Source organism: Pan paniscus, chromosome 21 (assembly GCF_029289425.2).
Source record: "Pan paniscus chromosome 21, NHGRI_mPanPan1-v2.0_pri, whole genome shotgun sequence".
Lineage (NCBI taxonomy): Eukaryota > Metazoa > Chordata > Mammalia > Primates > Hominidae > Pan > Pan paniscus.
In genome coordinates, this window is record NC_073270.2 from 1,737,500 (window position 1) to 1,752,113 (window position 14,614).

The 14,614-nt window shown below is 50.0% G+C and overlaps 1 protein-coding gene across 1 annotated transcript in view; it reads left to right on the plus strand.

Moving 5' to 3' along the window:
- The first annotated feature begins 4,998 nt into the window (after positions 1 to 4,998).
- The window catches only part of FAM110A (family with sequence similarity 110 member A), a 331,582-nt gene continuing 321,966 nt past the window's right edge, over positions 4,999 to 14,614 (plus strand). Inside the window, exon 1 of the mRNA XM_055104552.2 lies at positions 4,999 to 5,510. Coding sequence (XP_054960527.2) covers positions 5,056 to 5,510 — 455 coding nt within the window. The 5' untranslated portion in view covers positions 4,999 to 5,055. The remainder of the gene's footprint in view (positions 5,511 to 14,614) is intronic.

The window sequence follows — 14,614 nt, forward strand, 5'->3', positions numbered from 1 at the left end:
TGGCTCGGGCCAAGGGCATCTAAGTGAAAATATGCAGAGGGAGAGAGCAGGAAACAGACTGCTGACGAGGTTTTACTTTCTGACAGAAGGTGACAGGTCCAGCTAGTTTGGCCCTTCCTCTTCCTCCACCCCTCCTTCCTTGAATGCAGACATGATTCTTGGGGATACAGCAGCCATCTTGGGACCATGAAGTAACGAGCACTGAGATTAAGGCAAAAGGATCCAAGATGTGACCCCTACCTTCGTGGAGTTGCTGAACCAATACCATCAGCCACCCATCTCCAGAATCCATGCTATGTGGAAAAACAATCTTCTGTTTGTTTAAACCACGGCAATCAAGGTTTTCCTTTCCTTGCAGCTGAATGTAGTCCATATAAGAGGTTACATAGACAAAAATGCAGAGGGATCCTTGTCCTTGGGAATTTGGAGCCGGCAGCACATGGCTCTTCAAGCCCATCTCTGTTCTCATTTCACCTTCTCAGTAATGCTTCAAGGGTAAGGCCATGATCCTATTGTCACAGAGGTGGGAACTGGGGCTCCCACACTATACAATGAGTCCAAGGCCTTGTAGCTGGTGAGAGGGGTGCCCAGAGTCAGACCCTCTCACCAGGTGCAAAGAGAATGCACCCCTGCTATCCCTTCTGCATGGCCCAGCCTGCTGGAGGCCAGGTGTGTCTTCTGGGCTCTTGAAGGTGGCAGCAGGTGCCAAGGAGGCTGCTACTGCAAGTCTGGTGTGGATGCCCCCAGGTACACCCTTAGGTCTGAGAGAGTGGACTGGACAAGCTTGGCGGGGATGGTCTCTCGCTGCAGTTGCTGGTAGGCCGCGTAGCGGTGGCAGCCCCCAAAGGAGTAGAAGTAGTCACCTCCCTGGGCCCCTTTGATCCAGAGGACATCGATGGGGGGCACGCTGTCTGGGTCCTCCTGGGGAGAAGAGGCACAGAGTCAATGGACATGGTACAAGGCTTGAGAGTTTGTAAAGCAGACTTTGTCCACCTGCGCTGAGCTCCTTATAAGGTGATCACACTGGACTACTGTGAGAGACAACTGTTAATTATCAGGAATTTTGTGAGCTGTTCGACATCACCTTGTAGCTTGAAAATCAGCCATGGGAGAGTATTTACACCAGAGAAATGGACAGATGCTACAAATCAGGGATTTCTCCCACACATGTATCAGCACACCACATGCACACTATCCAGCTGGCCCTGTTGTAGACCCTGGGAATACGGTACAGCTGGAATGTGACTGAATCAGGCCCTGGCTTCAAGGGGCTCCAGTCTAGTGGGGCAGATGGAACAAGAAGTAAATATTAGAGTGACAAATGCTATAATGACAATAACACAGGTGACAGGACAGAGATGGGGTCCACAAGGCCTCTCTGAGGTAAGAATGAAGCAGAGTACTTGGAAAGATAGAGAAGTGGGGCCGGGCATGGTGGCTCATGCCTGTAATCCCAGAACTTTGGGAGGCCGAGGCGGGTGGATCACCTGAGGTCAGGAGTTTGAGACCAGCCTGGCCAAAATGGCACAACCCCGTCTCTACTAAAAATACAAAAATTAGCTGGGCATGGTGGTGTATGCCTGTAATCACAGTTACTCAGGAGGCTGAGGCAGGAGAATCGCTTGAACCCAGGAGGCAGAGGTTGCAGTGAGCTGAGATTGCACCATTGCACTCCAGCCTCGGCGGCGATGGAACGAGAATCCATCTCAAAAAAAAAAAAAAAAAAAAAGAGAGAAGTGGAATAGTTTCGATTAAGAGCTCAACTGTCTGGGTTCAAATCTAGCTCTGCTGCTTAACAGCTATGTGATCTTGGGCAATTCCTCTTTTTGTGCCTCAGTTGCCCCATCTATCAAATTGGATGGAGATAACAGATCCATCTCATAGAATTTTTGGGTTAAATGAGTTAATATATATAAAGCACTTCAAACCATGCTTGGCACATGGAAAGTGCTCAGTAATGGATGCTGTGGATGACCTGAGGGAAGAACGTTCCATGCAAAGGGAACAGCAAACGCAAAGGACCTGAAACCAGAGCACGTTCACTGTGTAGGAGGCACAGCAAGGAGTTCACTAGAGTGGACTCCAGGGCTCCAGGAATGGTCAGAAAGGCCAGCAGGAGCCAGATGGTGCAAGTCTGTTTCTGAGAGCAGTGGGTGGGCCCTGGAGTGTTTGCAACAGGGGAGGGTGACATGATCTGATGCACATTCTAGAAAGTTGTCACAGGAGAACAGACTTGGCAGGGTGGACAGGGTACAGGGCTGGAAGACAGAGGGGAGGCCTCTGCAGGTATTCAGCAGAAGATGCTGGTCTGGATGATGGTGTGGTGGGGACAGGGAGAGGTAGACAGGTTTGGGACACATTTACGGGGCAGGTCCAAGGGGTCTGGCAGAAGGGGTGAATCCAAGGGCAAGAGAAAAGGGAGAATCTAAGTTGACTTCCTGTTAGGGGCCCGCACAGCCAGGAGGACAGTAGGTCATCCTCTCAACAGGGAAAGTCTGGGGCAGGATGGGTGCAGGGCAGAGCACTCTGGGGAGACCCCAGTAAGTGTGAGCGGCGTGGAAGGCCTCCTGCTGCTGGTCCACGGGTTCTCTCTCATGATTCCACAAATGATTATTCAGCAGTAAGGTGCAGCAGTCACGAGCCTGAGCTCTGGAACCTGGCACACCTGACTTTGGATCTCGGCTCCTCTCCACAGCCGCTGGGGCACACAGCCCTCTGAACACCATTCCTCACCTGTAAACTGGGAATAAAACATCCTAGAGGGCTGCTGATGAAGAGTCAGTGAGCTGATGCCTACCGGGCATTAGTGGAGCACTAAGGAGGGCAGCCGTGCCAGGCAGGCCTTGTGCTGGGTACTGGAGGCACGATGGCGATGGCCAGAATGATGGCTCCCAAAGATGTCCACGCCCGAATCCTTCTGCATGTGTTACCTTACATGGGAGAAGGGACTTGGCAGACAGAATTAAGGTAAGGATCTTGAGATGCGGAAATTATCCAAGGTTATCTAGATGGGTCGAATGTCATTATCAGGGTCCTTAAAACTGGAAGAGGAAGTAGAGGCAGAGGTCAGAGTGATGCGATGTGAGAAGGCCTTGGCCTGATGTTGCTGGCTTTGAAGACAGAGGAAGAGGCCATAAGCCAAGCAGTGTGGGTGGCGTCTGGAAGCTGGGAAAGGCGAGGAAATGGATTCTCCCCTAGAGCCTACAGAAAATAGTGCAGCCCTGCTTGATGTTAGCCCAGTGAGACCCATTTTGGACTTCTGACCATAAATAAATCTGTGTTGTTTTACGCCATCAACTTTGTGGTAACTTACAGTCGCCCCAGAAAACTAATACAGGTGTACGTAAGCAAAGGCAGAGCTGGTTCTGGCCCTCAGAGCCTACGGTTCTAGCATGGAAGGCAGGTGTCTAAACAGGACGTTAAAAGCCAGTGGGCTGTAATCCCAGCACTTTGGGAGGCCGAGGTGGGCAGATCGCTTGAGGTCTGGAGTTTCAGACCAGCCTGGCCAACAGGGTGAAACCCCGTCTCTACTAAAAATACAAAAATTAGCCAGGCGTGGTGGCGGGCGCCTGTAATCCCAGCTACTTGGGAGGCTGAGGCAGGAGAATGGCTTGAACCCGGGAGGTGGAGGTTGCAGTGAGCCAAGATCGTGCCACTGCACTCCAGCCAGGGTGACAGACCCAGACAACGTCTTAAAAAAAAAAAAAAAAAAAGCCAGTGAGATCAGAGCTATGCAGGTGGGCACACAGGTGGCTGCAGGCCCACAGAAGCTCCTAACCCGGTAGGGATGGTCAGGGAAGATCCTGACACTGAGACAGGAAGACGGAGGAAGAGTGAGAAACGACAAGGCAGAGATAGAAGAGGTTCTCAACAGGAGAAAAAGCCCAGTGGTGGGACAGGGCGTGCATGGCAGATCCCTTCCCATCTCAGCCAGGCACCGTGCTACTATTGTGGCAACAGACAAGATGGGACGAGGTCCTCGCCCTTGTGGAGTTCACGTGAGGTCAGGAAGACAGAAAATAAAATGCAACACAAATAACTGTATAATATAATTTCTGGTGGACATAAGTGGTATCCTGAAAAACATCTCGGGCTAAGGGGGCAGCTAGAGAGGCCAGTGACCCTGACCAAGGGTGATCAAGGAGGCAGAGAGCTGAACCAGGCAGGGGAGCAGGCCCTGTGGTTGTCTGGGGAAGTGGCTCCAGGCAGTGAGGACACTAGTGTAAACACTAGGACTGAAAGTTATCGGGGGTGGCTGTAGAGGTGCTGGGTGGGGCTTAGGGATCTCATGCGCTCACCTTCCAAGGGTCAGGGGGAAGGGGACACAACGTTATGTAGGCCTAACATGACACCTGTTCTTGCCGGGCCCCCGACCCAAGTTCCTCCCAGAATCACTCCGGCATTCTTAACACCCTTCCTCAGTGGTGGAGCTGACCCTTGACCTCTCCCACTTCCCATTCAGACAAGGGCCTCCCAGCAGATATGACACACCTAGTCCCACTGTCACTGATTGTCACAGCCATGAGAGCCCACGGCTTATCTCCGGGTAGTGCGGTGGCCATGTGCTGGGCAGTGGGGCCCAGGCTGCCTGGGTGTGAATTCCAGCCGTGTCACTTTTTAAGCGCCTGATCTTAGTCAAGCCGCTGAAATCTTCCCTGCCTCAGTTCTCAGCTGCAAAAGAGACACTATCTACCTCCTAGGGTTGGCATAGGAAACTAAGGGACTTCCTGCAGTTCCTGGACCACCGCGAGCACTAGCGCTATAAGCGTTATCATCACTACTTTAATTATCTCGTCCAATTCCCTCCTTGCTCAAGTGAGGAAACAGAGGCCCAGAGAGGCCCAGCTACTTGCTCAAGGTCACACAGCAGAGGCTGAGCTCCGGCTGAGCCCGGAACCAGTCCGTCTCGCGTCCATCGCAGCGACCTCCCTCCTCCGGCAACCTCCCTCCTCCGAAGCCCTCCCTCCGGTTGGCTGGACTCCCCGAGGCCTCACCCGGATCGTGTCCACGAGGCTCTGCACCTTGGCGGGGTCCAACACGGACGGCAGCGGCCGGATGAGCACGCTCAGCGGCACGTTGTGCACCGCGGCGATGCAGCCCGAGTGGATGCTGCCGCCCTGCGCGCCGCCGCTCGGCCCGGGCCCCTCGGGCGTCCCCCGACCCGCGCCGGCCCTGCCCAGCGTTCCTCCTGCACGCAGCCCCATCGTCGCCGCCACCGTGGCCGCCGCCGCCGCCGCGGGACTCGCCGCCTCCCCCGGCCTTAACTCCGGCCGGGCCATACCATTTCGCGCAGCCGGGAGGGGGGGCCCGTGCCAGGGCGGCGCGCGTTTCTCCCCCGACCCCGCCGTGGTCCGGCCTCAACCCCGCGGTCCCCAGCCCGACTCCGGCTCCGCTCGCCAGGTGCGGCCAGACTCGCGCGGGGCTCCGGCTCTCCACCGGGGGGCGCCTCTCGCCTCCCCTCCGCCGCGCGGCGTCCGGGGAGTGGAAACGCCCGGGCGGGCTGACTCAGGGTGAGTTTGCAGGTCGCGGGGCGGGAGGGGCGCGGGTGACGCACCGGCCGGGCTGACTTAGGCCGCGGGGGCGGGGGCGGAGAGCGCGGCGGACCTGCCCAGCCGGGATGAGTCGGCAAAGCCCGCGGTGCGCTGCTGCCCCGCTGCTGGGTGGGGTTCCTGGCCAGCGAGGTTATGATCCCCACCGACGGTTCCACTTCCCGTCTGGTGCCGGCTGTGTCTGGAGTCGTTCCGAACATTTTGCACGTGTATTAACGTATCTAAACCTCAAAACAACCCTGCAAGGAAGGTATGATTGTTATTCCCATGTTACAGAAGAGGAGACTGAGACACAGGTTTAAGTGATTTACCCAAGATCATGGAACTAGTAAGTGGCCGAATCCGCGTTCAAATCCAGACGGTCTGGCTCCAGAGTCCGCTTTCTACCCCACCGTTGGCTGCCTTGGTTCAGCAACAGTGACTGTCACACGGAGCCCTCAGGAGTCGCGCTGACAATGTGTGGGCCCTGCCTTCAAGTTCCACACTGTCTGTTTGTGTCATTACAACACTACTGGAAGTAGGTGCAGTTATAGACCCGCTGTTCAAGGTCAGCTGAAATGAAAGTCAGGTCACACGAGTCCAAACTGTGGGGCCACTTAACCACCAACTCCAAGCAGGAAGGTGGACGATCCCAGACTCGGTCGAAGACAAGCATGTCTGGTTTGCTTGTCTTCCTTCTCAACCTGAATGGCACGAACATGGAGAAATGCATACTTACCCTGCCAGCTGGAGAAAACTGGAGACGAAGGAGGGAGCCAGGAGTTTCTACTTTGCCTTCCACCAGTTGCTGACACTTTCTGAACCCCGTCTGTAAAATGAAGTCATGCTGCCCATCACTCAAAGTTGTGTGAATTGAGAGAGTGCTCATAGTGCTCTGTGAATTGCATAACATCCATTTTGCTGTTGAAGATCATTTATTTTGGGTTCTTAGTCTCTCACAAAACCTTAGAGCACTGAGACCAAGACTCGAGCCTTTCCCTTTCGAAACATAATTCCCGTGCGCACCTAAATGATACTTTATTTCAAGAAGTAGAACTGACACCCACACCTCAGCCCCAGAATTATTAAGAATTAGAGAATTTCATCAAGAGGGAAGTTATCCCTTCTAAAACGTCTTCCTCATTACAGGAAGTAAGAATGGCAGGATAACAGTTTCTAGAGTGGAAAAGTGGAGCTCTGGCCTGATTCTTTCATCATGGTGTACCCAGGGAGGCCTCATTTCCTGGTATCAAATTCTCTGTGTTAAGATATCTATGGCCCAATTCAAAATGGCTTAAGCAATAAGAAGGTTTGTTTTCTCACATAAGAAAATGTTTGGAGGTAGGTATGTCCAAGGTTGGTAAAGAGGCAGTTGAACAATGTGACCAAAGACTCCAGTTCTGGCTGGGCCCGGTGGCTCACACCTGTAATCCCAGCATTTTGGAAGGCTGAGGCAGGCGAATCACTTGAGGCCAGGAGTTCGAGACCAGCCTAGCCAACATAGTGAAACCCTGTCTCTACCAAAAGTACAAAAATTAGGCAGGCATGGTGGCGCGCGCCTGTAGTCCCAGTTACTCCAGAGGCTGAGACAGGAGAATTGCTTGAAACCGAGAGGCAGAGGTTGCAGTGAGCTGAGATCATGCCGTTGCACTACAGCCTGGGTGACAGAGTGAGACTCTCTCAGAAAAAAAAAAAAAAAAGACCCTGGTTCTGTCTATCCTTTTGTGCTATCATCCTTGGTGTTCTGTTATCCTGCGGTGTGCCCCTCATGGTCCCAAGATGGCTACTGTAGCTCAAAACATCACATCATTTCATGCGAATGTCCACAAGTGGAAGTTAGGACATCCCTTCGAGCCTCTTTTTAAGAGTGAAGAAACCTTTCCTGGCTGGATGCAGTGACTCACACCTTCTGACCTTCCACTCCTCGAGCCCTGGAGTCAACTCTAGTCACACTGGCCTCCTTGCTGTGCCTCCTCCACAGCGAATGTGTCCTGGCCTCAGGCCCTTTACATTTGCTGTTCCCTCTGTATGGAACGCTCTTCCCTCAGGTCATACACAGCATACATTACTGAGTGCTTTCCATGTGCCCAGCATGGTTTGATGCGCTTTACATATATTAACTCATGGAACCCAACAGCTTTATGAGACGAGTCTGTTATCTCCATCCCCATTTGATAGATGGGGCATCCCTGTGGGAGCTCTGCCCATTCCAGAGGTGCCAGGCCATTCACTAATGGGGGCAGGAGCCGGTGAGTAAATGCCAGTCTTGTACTGTCACAGGTGGACGATTCGGAGAGGTGTTCTAGACCATTCAGATCTTTCTGGAACCTTCTCAGAGACCAGAAGTACTCAGCCCTATTGCTACAACTGACTTCACTAACACACCCTCTGTCCCATTCCTCCCACCCCTTACTTCTGCTTCCAGGGATCACCTCCCACATAAACGACTTACACTCAAGTCTCAGACTTGCTATCAGGGAACCAAAACTAAAACAAAAGGGAAACTTGATACTGGGTCATCCCCTATAGTTCTGTACCTTGCCTGGGTTAAAATTGCACTATTTTATTAGATGTGTGACCTTGGGCCAGTCACCTGTCTGTGCCTGTTTCCTCATCTGTAAAACGGACATAATGTCACCTAATTCACAGGGATGTTGGAAGAGTGGAGAGAGATGGTGTTAGGTGAGGTCCTTAAAACAGTGCATAACGCATTATAAGTGCTCAATAAATGTTTGCTGTTCGATTGCATTTTAAATTATAACAGAGCTTGAACGTCTCTCCGTGTCTTCACTTTCAGACTAGTCTTGATGTATTAGTCAAGACTTTTGTTTGCAAGTGACAGAAAGCCAAAGTGAATTAGCTTAATGAAAATGGGGATGCCTGGCTATTCCCGTGACTGAGGTGAAGCGGAGCCTCAGGGGAAAGTAAGTTGAGAGATTTCTTTTCTCTGCCCTCACTCAGCAGAGGGATTATCTCTACGTGTCAGGAACAGGACTGTCAACAGCGATGATATTTGGCTTTAAATAAGGGAAACCTGACAAGAGAGACTTAATACAACTTAAAGTGTTTCCTCTTTAAAAAAAAAAAAAGTCGACGTAGGAAGTCCATGGCTGGGATGGCTGCTCCATGGTCACTAGTGGCATAGGCCCTTTCTATCTTGCCGCTCCATCATTTTCCAGCAGAGTTTTCATTCCCAGGGTCACCTCCTATTCAGGATTGCTGCTGAAGTGCCAGCTGTCTCATCCAAATTCCACCCTGGAAAGAGGTGGAGAAATGGAAAGGCAAAGGATGTGACCCTTCCCCTTTTGAGGATGCTATCTCAGAAGTTTTGTATAACACTTCCCTTTGCATGTCATTGACTAGAAATTGGTCACATGGCCACCCCTGGCTGCAAGGGCAGCTGGATATGTTGTCTTCATCCGTAGCGGTAATGTGCTGAGCTAAAACTGGAGTTCTCTTACTAAGGAAGAATAGAGATTGATAAGTAGCTAGCAATCGGGGCCACAGCTCTCAAGTTACAGGCCTTATGGCACAGAGACAGGGAGAGAGAGAAAATTTCCAAGTTCTAGTCAGATGCCTACATATGAACAAGCCAGCTATGGCATTGGGGGACACAGACTTTCTTAAAAGCATAAGCCACCATTATTTATTATAATGACTTAAAGGTAAGGAGTTCATTTAAAGATAATTACTGGTCACCTGCTATTGGCTAGGCTAGACCCAGGGGATTTAGTGATCAGCAAAAAGACACTACCAATCTCTGCATTATGAGGCTTACAGTGTAGTGGAGGATTCAGATAATGACCAAATAATCACACTGGTTAATGGAAAGTATACATTGGTAGTGGGTGCTGCAAAAGAATGGCATGTGGTTCTGAGGAAGTGTTTTAGTCCTTTTTGGCTGCCATAGCAATACCATAGACTGGGTGGTTTATAAACAACAGAAATTTGTCTCTTACAGTTTTAGGGGCTGAGAAATCCAAGATCAAGGTGACTTTGTATCTCCCCAACATTCATATGTTGAAATCCCAACCTCCAGGTGATGGTGTTGGGAGGTGGGCCTTTGGGAAGTGATTATGTCATGGGGTTCATGGGGGTAGAGCCCTCATGAATGAGATTAGTGTCCTTTTTCTTTCTTTTGAGACAGGGTCTCACTTTGTCACCCAGGCTGGAGTGCAGTGGAACTGTAAAGAAAACTTCTAATTTTTAAAATCAGGAACCTGATAATAACTAAGGAATCCTGAACAGAGTGTTGGTAGAAATACAGATGAAAAAGGCCATTTGGGTGAGGAAATGAGGAAGATATTATTGGACAATGGAAAAAAGGCCATCTTGTTATAAAATGGCAAAGAACTTGGCTGAATTATGTCCATGGTCTAGTGTTTTATAGGAGGTAGAACTTGTGAGCAATGAAACGGAATATTTAGCTAAAGCTATTTCTAAGCAAAGTGTTGAAGCTGTGGCTTGGCTCCTCCTGACTGCTTATAGTAAAATAGAAGCAGAAAGAAATGAGTTAAAGATGTGACTTTTAAGCAAATAGGAAGCAAAACGTAAAGATTTGAAAAATTTTCAGCCTATCCATATTGCAAAGAATGAGAAAGAATGTTTGGGAGAAAACACCATAGTCTCCATAAGGAGACTGTAATGGTTATGAACTTAATCAGCCATCCCAGCAGGAAAACTGCCATCTTGAATTGAAGGGGAAGGAGATGGGAAGGGATGAAGGAAGGCTGTTTGACTTCTTGGATTTTTCAGGACAAGACCAGAGTGCAAACTATTCTTCAAGACAAGGGAAGAATGACCCTGAAGGCAATTCAGAGATCATCAAGTCTATCTCCTTGCTTTCAAAAGTCGGGGGCATTGCCTTGCATTCGGCAGGTTAGAGGGCCTCTGTCCAAAGCCATGGAGGAAGAGCTGCCCAGAGCCCTGGGAACATGACTTCTGCTGGACAGAGCTGGAGGGACAGGACCACCACCCCAGAGGCTACAGAGGGTGGGACCACCACCATTGTGGATCTGGAAGGCTGCCTCAGTGGGCCTGGAAGCAGAGCATTTAATGAACTAAAAATGATTTTTCTTGAGCCTTAAGATCTCATGGAGTTTGCCTTGTAGTTTGGATGTAATTTGGATCTGCTATTCCTTTCTTCTTTCCTATTTCTCCCTTTTGGAATGGTCTATCCTATGCCTGTCTCACCATTGTATTTTGGAAGCAGATAACTTGCTTGATTTCACAGGCTCACAGCTGGAGAACAATTTGCCCCAGGATGCATCACACCTTGAGTCTCAGCCATATCTGACTTAGATGACACTTAGATAATAAAACTTTGGATTTTAGACTTCAGAGTTAATGCTGGAATGAGTTAAGGCTTTTGGGGCTGTTGGAATGTAAGGAATGAATGTATTTTGCATGTGAGAAGGATGTGAATTTGGCGGGGGATGGGGACGGAGGCAGAATGCTATAGACTGAATGTTTGTGTTCCTCCAAAATTCATGTTAAAATCCTAACCCCCAATATGATGGTATTAGGAGGTGGGCTTTTGGGAGGTGACTAGGTCATGAAGGCAGAGCCCTCATTAATGCAATTAGTGACTTTAAAAAAGAGATCCTGGAGAGCTCCCTCACCCCTTCTACCATGTGAGGACACGATGAGAAGATTGTGGAACCAGGAATCAGGTCCTTACCTGACGTTGAATCTGCTGGCCCTTGGATCTAGGACTTCTCAGTCTCCAGAACTGTGCGAAATACATTTCTGTTGTTTATAAACCACCTATTCTGCGGTAGTTTGTTACAGCAGCCTACACAGACTAAGACAGCCATGATCCGATCTGCATTTTTGAAAGATCCCTGTGGCTGCTGTGGATAGAGGGAGGGAGGCCAGGGAGGCAGAATGGATCCAAGGAGACCAGGGAGAAGGCTGGTACAGTTGTCTAGATAAGAGATGATGGTGGCTCTGGACCAAGGTGGAGACTGAGAAGATGGAGAGGAAAAATTGACAGGACCTGGTGGATTAGGTGGTAGGGTGGGGAGACAGAGGTGAGAGAGATGACCTCTGGGTTTTGTGACTGCAGGACTGGATGGGTGCTGGTGTCATTCACAGAGATGGGATGCCCCAGAGGAGAAGCAAATCACGGCTTCAGACCTGGGCTGGTCTCTGGTGCTTTTGGGATATCCAAGTGGAGGTGGCCTGCAGGCGGATACAGATTTGCAGCTCAGAGAGGAGGCTGGAATTGAAAATGTTAGTGTATGGGTCATCTCATGTAGGTAGAAATTGAACCCACGAGTGTAATGAGATTGCTTTAGGAGAGTATACAGGAACAGAAAGTTGGTTCCTTCCTTGGGTATAGGTAGGTGAGTCTGCAAAGCTGCTAGGTGGAGCAGCCAGACAAGTAAGAGAACCAGACAGTCATGTCTTGTCATGGAGGTCTCGAAGCTCTTCGAGGATGTCGTAAAAAGCAGACTGGATCCATCTGCCAGTTGAGGCACTTTGGAGTGCAGATAACAGGAACCTGATTCAACTGACTGAAAGAGTAAACTCATGTCTTCAGGTATGTTCAAGTAAACAGAAGTCCACAGGCAACAAGCACCGTGAGTGGGATTCAGGGTGGTTTTTTCATTGGCTCCCTGATGTCATAAAGGACACAGGCTTTTTCCATGTCCCTGCATTGCCATCTGTGGTGGGGGCTTCATGTTAAGGCCAGTTCATTTCATGGTCACAAGATGACATGCTTTTCTGTTCACATTGGAGGGGAAGAGGAACTGGACTTCCTTTCCTCTTAAGAAAAAGGAAGCAGCAAAGTTTTCCATACCCTTCCAGCCCATACCCTTCCAGCAACCCTTTCCTTAAGTCTCATTGGCCAGAATTGGGTCATGTGCCCATTTCTGAACGATGGGAGATGTTAGTATTAGACCAGTAAAGACTTCCTCTTAAGCTGATGTTCAGTCCCCAGATTGCATGGTTGCTAATCCAGGAGAGAGGGGTGGGGTGGAATGGTTATTGGACCCACATAACTGGGCTGGATATGGCTGATGGAGACCCAGCATTCTTTCCCACCTCCCTCTAGGGTGCCTTCTAGATTGCCTAGTTGGAGAGTTAAAAACTCTATTTCTCAGATCTCTTTGCAGCAAAGATACTAACAGGGAATTAAGTTCTACCAGTTAGATGTACTTTCATGAGACATGGATGGCAGAGGTGGGCTGGGGCCATCTTCCATCTTTTGACTCTTGCTACTGTCAAGATTGTCTTGGAGGTGTTAAGATTTTCTGTAGCAGTGTTCCAGCATTGTGCCACCAGCACAGTGGGAGACAGGAGATAGTTATAGAGGCAGTGGCAAGGGCCTGCTGATCCCTGGCTTGCACCTATGATGCGGTGTTCTTTATCTCAATAGTTCCAGTGCACCCTATTGACCACCACCAACCCCCACTCCGCACCCTCTCCCACCACTGACTGTGGAAGAGGCAGGTGCTGTCTCAGTGGCAGCAGTTCTGCAGTGGGGTTCTGGGGTCCAGCAGATGGCTCACTTCAGCCCTTCCACAAATTTTGTCAGCAGCCAATTATTGAAGTATTAAATCCTTTCTCCTTCAAAGGAATTTAATACTTGTTTATAAAATCCTGTCTAGAGTGGTTTCTGTTCCTGGCACCTAAAACAAACATAATGGATCCAACAGCCAGTCACGGGCAGTGTATGTGGGTGGTTAAGGGATGCAGCAGATGCCTGGGTTTCTCAAAACCCCACTGGCGAGGCGGGCAGATCACTTGAGGCAAGGAGTTCGAGACCAGCCTGGCCAACATGGCGAAAACCTGTCTCTACTAAAAATACAAAAATTGGCTGGACGCGGGGGCTCACGCCTGTAATCCCAGCACTTGGAGAGGCCGAGGCGCGCGGATCACAAGGTCAAGAGATCGAGACAATCCTGGCCAACATGGTGAAACCCTGTCTCTACCAAAAATAGAAAAATTAGCTGGGCATGGTGGCACATGCCTGTAGTCCCAGCTGTTTGGGAGGCTGAGGCAGGAGAATTGCCTGAACCCAGGAGGCGGAGATTGCAGTGAGCCAAGCTCACACCACTGCAGCCTGGCAAGGCAGCGAGACTCCATCTCAAAAAAAAAAAAAAAACCAAAAACAAATTAGCCGGGCGTGGTGGCACATGCCTGTAATTCCAGCTACTTGGGAGGCTGAGGCAGGAGAACTGCTTGAACCCAGAAGGCAGAAGTTGCAGTGAGCTGAGATTGCATCACTGCACTCCAGCCTGGGTGACACAGCAAGACTCTGTCTCAAAAAAAAAAAAAAACAAGAAACCACTGGAGATTTTGCAGAGTTGCGGGGAGGTTCCCACAACTGCTGCTGTCGAAGACAGCTAGCACGTTGCTCAGGATGCAGCTGCTTGTCCAGAGGGGTGTGAAGGGAAGGCGGACAGGCACCAGGGAGGCAGTCTACAAACTGAGTGCACTGCTTACACAGGAGGAAACTGACAAAGAGGCCCCAGAGGAGGCAGATTCTAGCCTGCAGCTTCCCCATCCCATTCCCTGGCATCCATCCCTCAAAGCATGCAGGTTATGCTTCTTGGTAAGTCTGAGTTGAGGGTAGGTGGCAGGGATTGGTGGTCCCCAGTGAAGTTTTTAGTAAGGTGAGACAGATTTGTATCTTGAAGGATCACTAAGGCAGCTATCGAGGATGATGGATTGGTTGCCTTGAACACTTTTGGTGACAGGCAGCTCAGAAGCTCTAGGGGCAAGTCACTGTTTTTGGACAACTTTCCAGCTGAGCCAAAGTCAACCTTTTTGCCTGCTTCCACTCACTGAATATGTGACCATATATGACTAGGCAGAGCAGTAGGGGGTGAACTGGGGAAGATTATAGGGGTTGTAAACTGGCTGTCAACAGGCACATGTGGACCACAGTTTTAACTGTTTGGTAGGTGCAGTTAATTTGAATCCTATTTCTCTAAGGTGAGACACTCTTTCCAATTAGTCACAGGCTTCACCTTCCCTAATGTCTTAAGGCAACTGGCTTCACTCACATGTTATTAATCTGGTTTTTAAACCCTTATTTGAGGAGTATTAAGGATTGAGGATGCCTGAGAACTTGT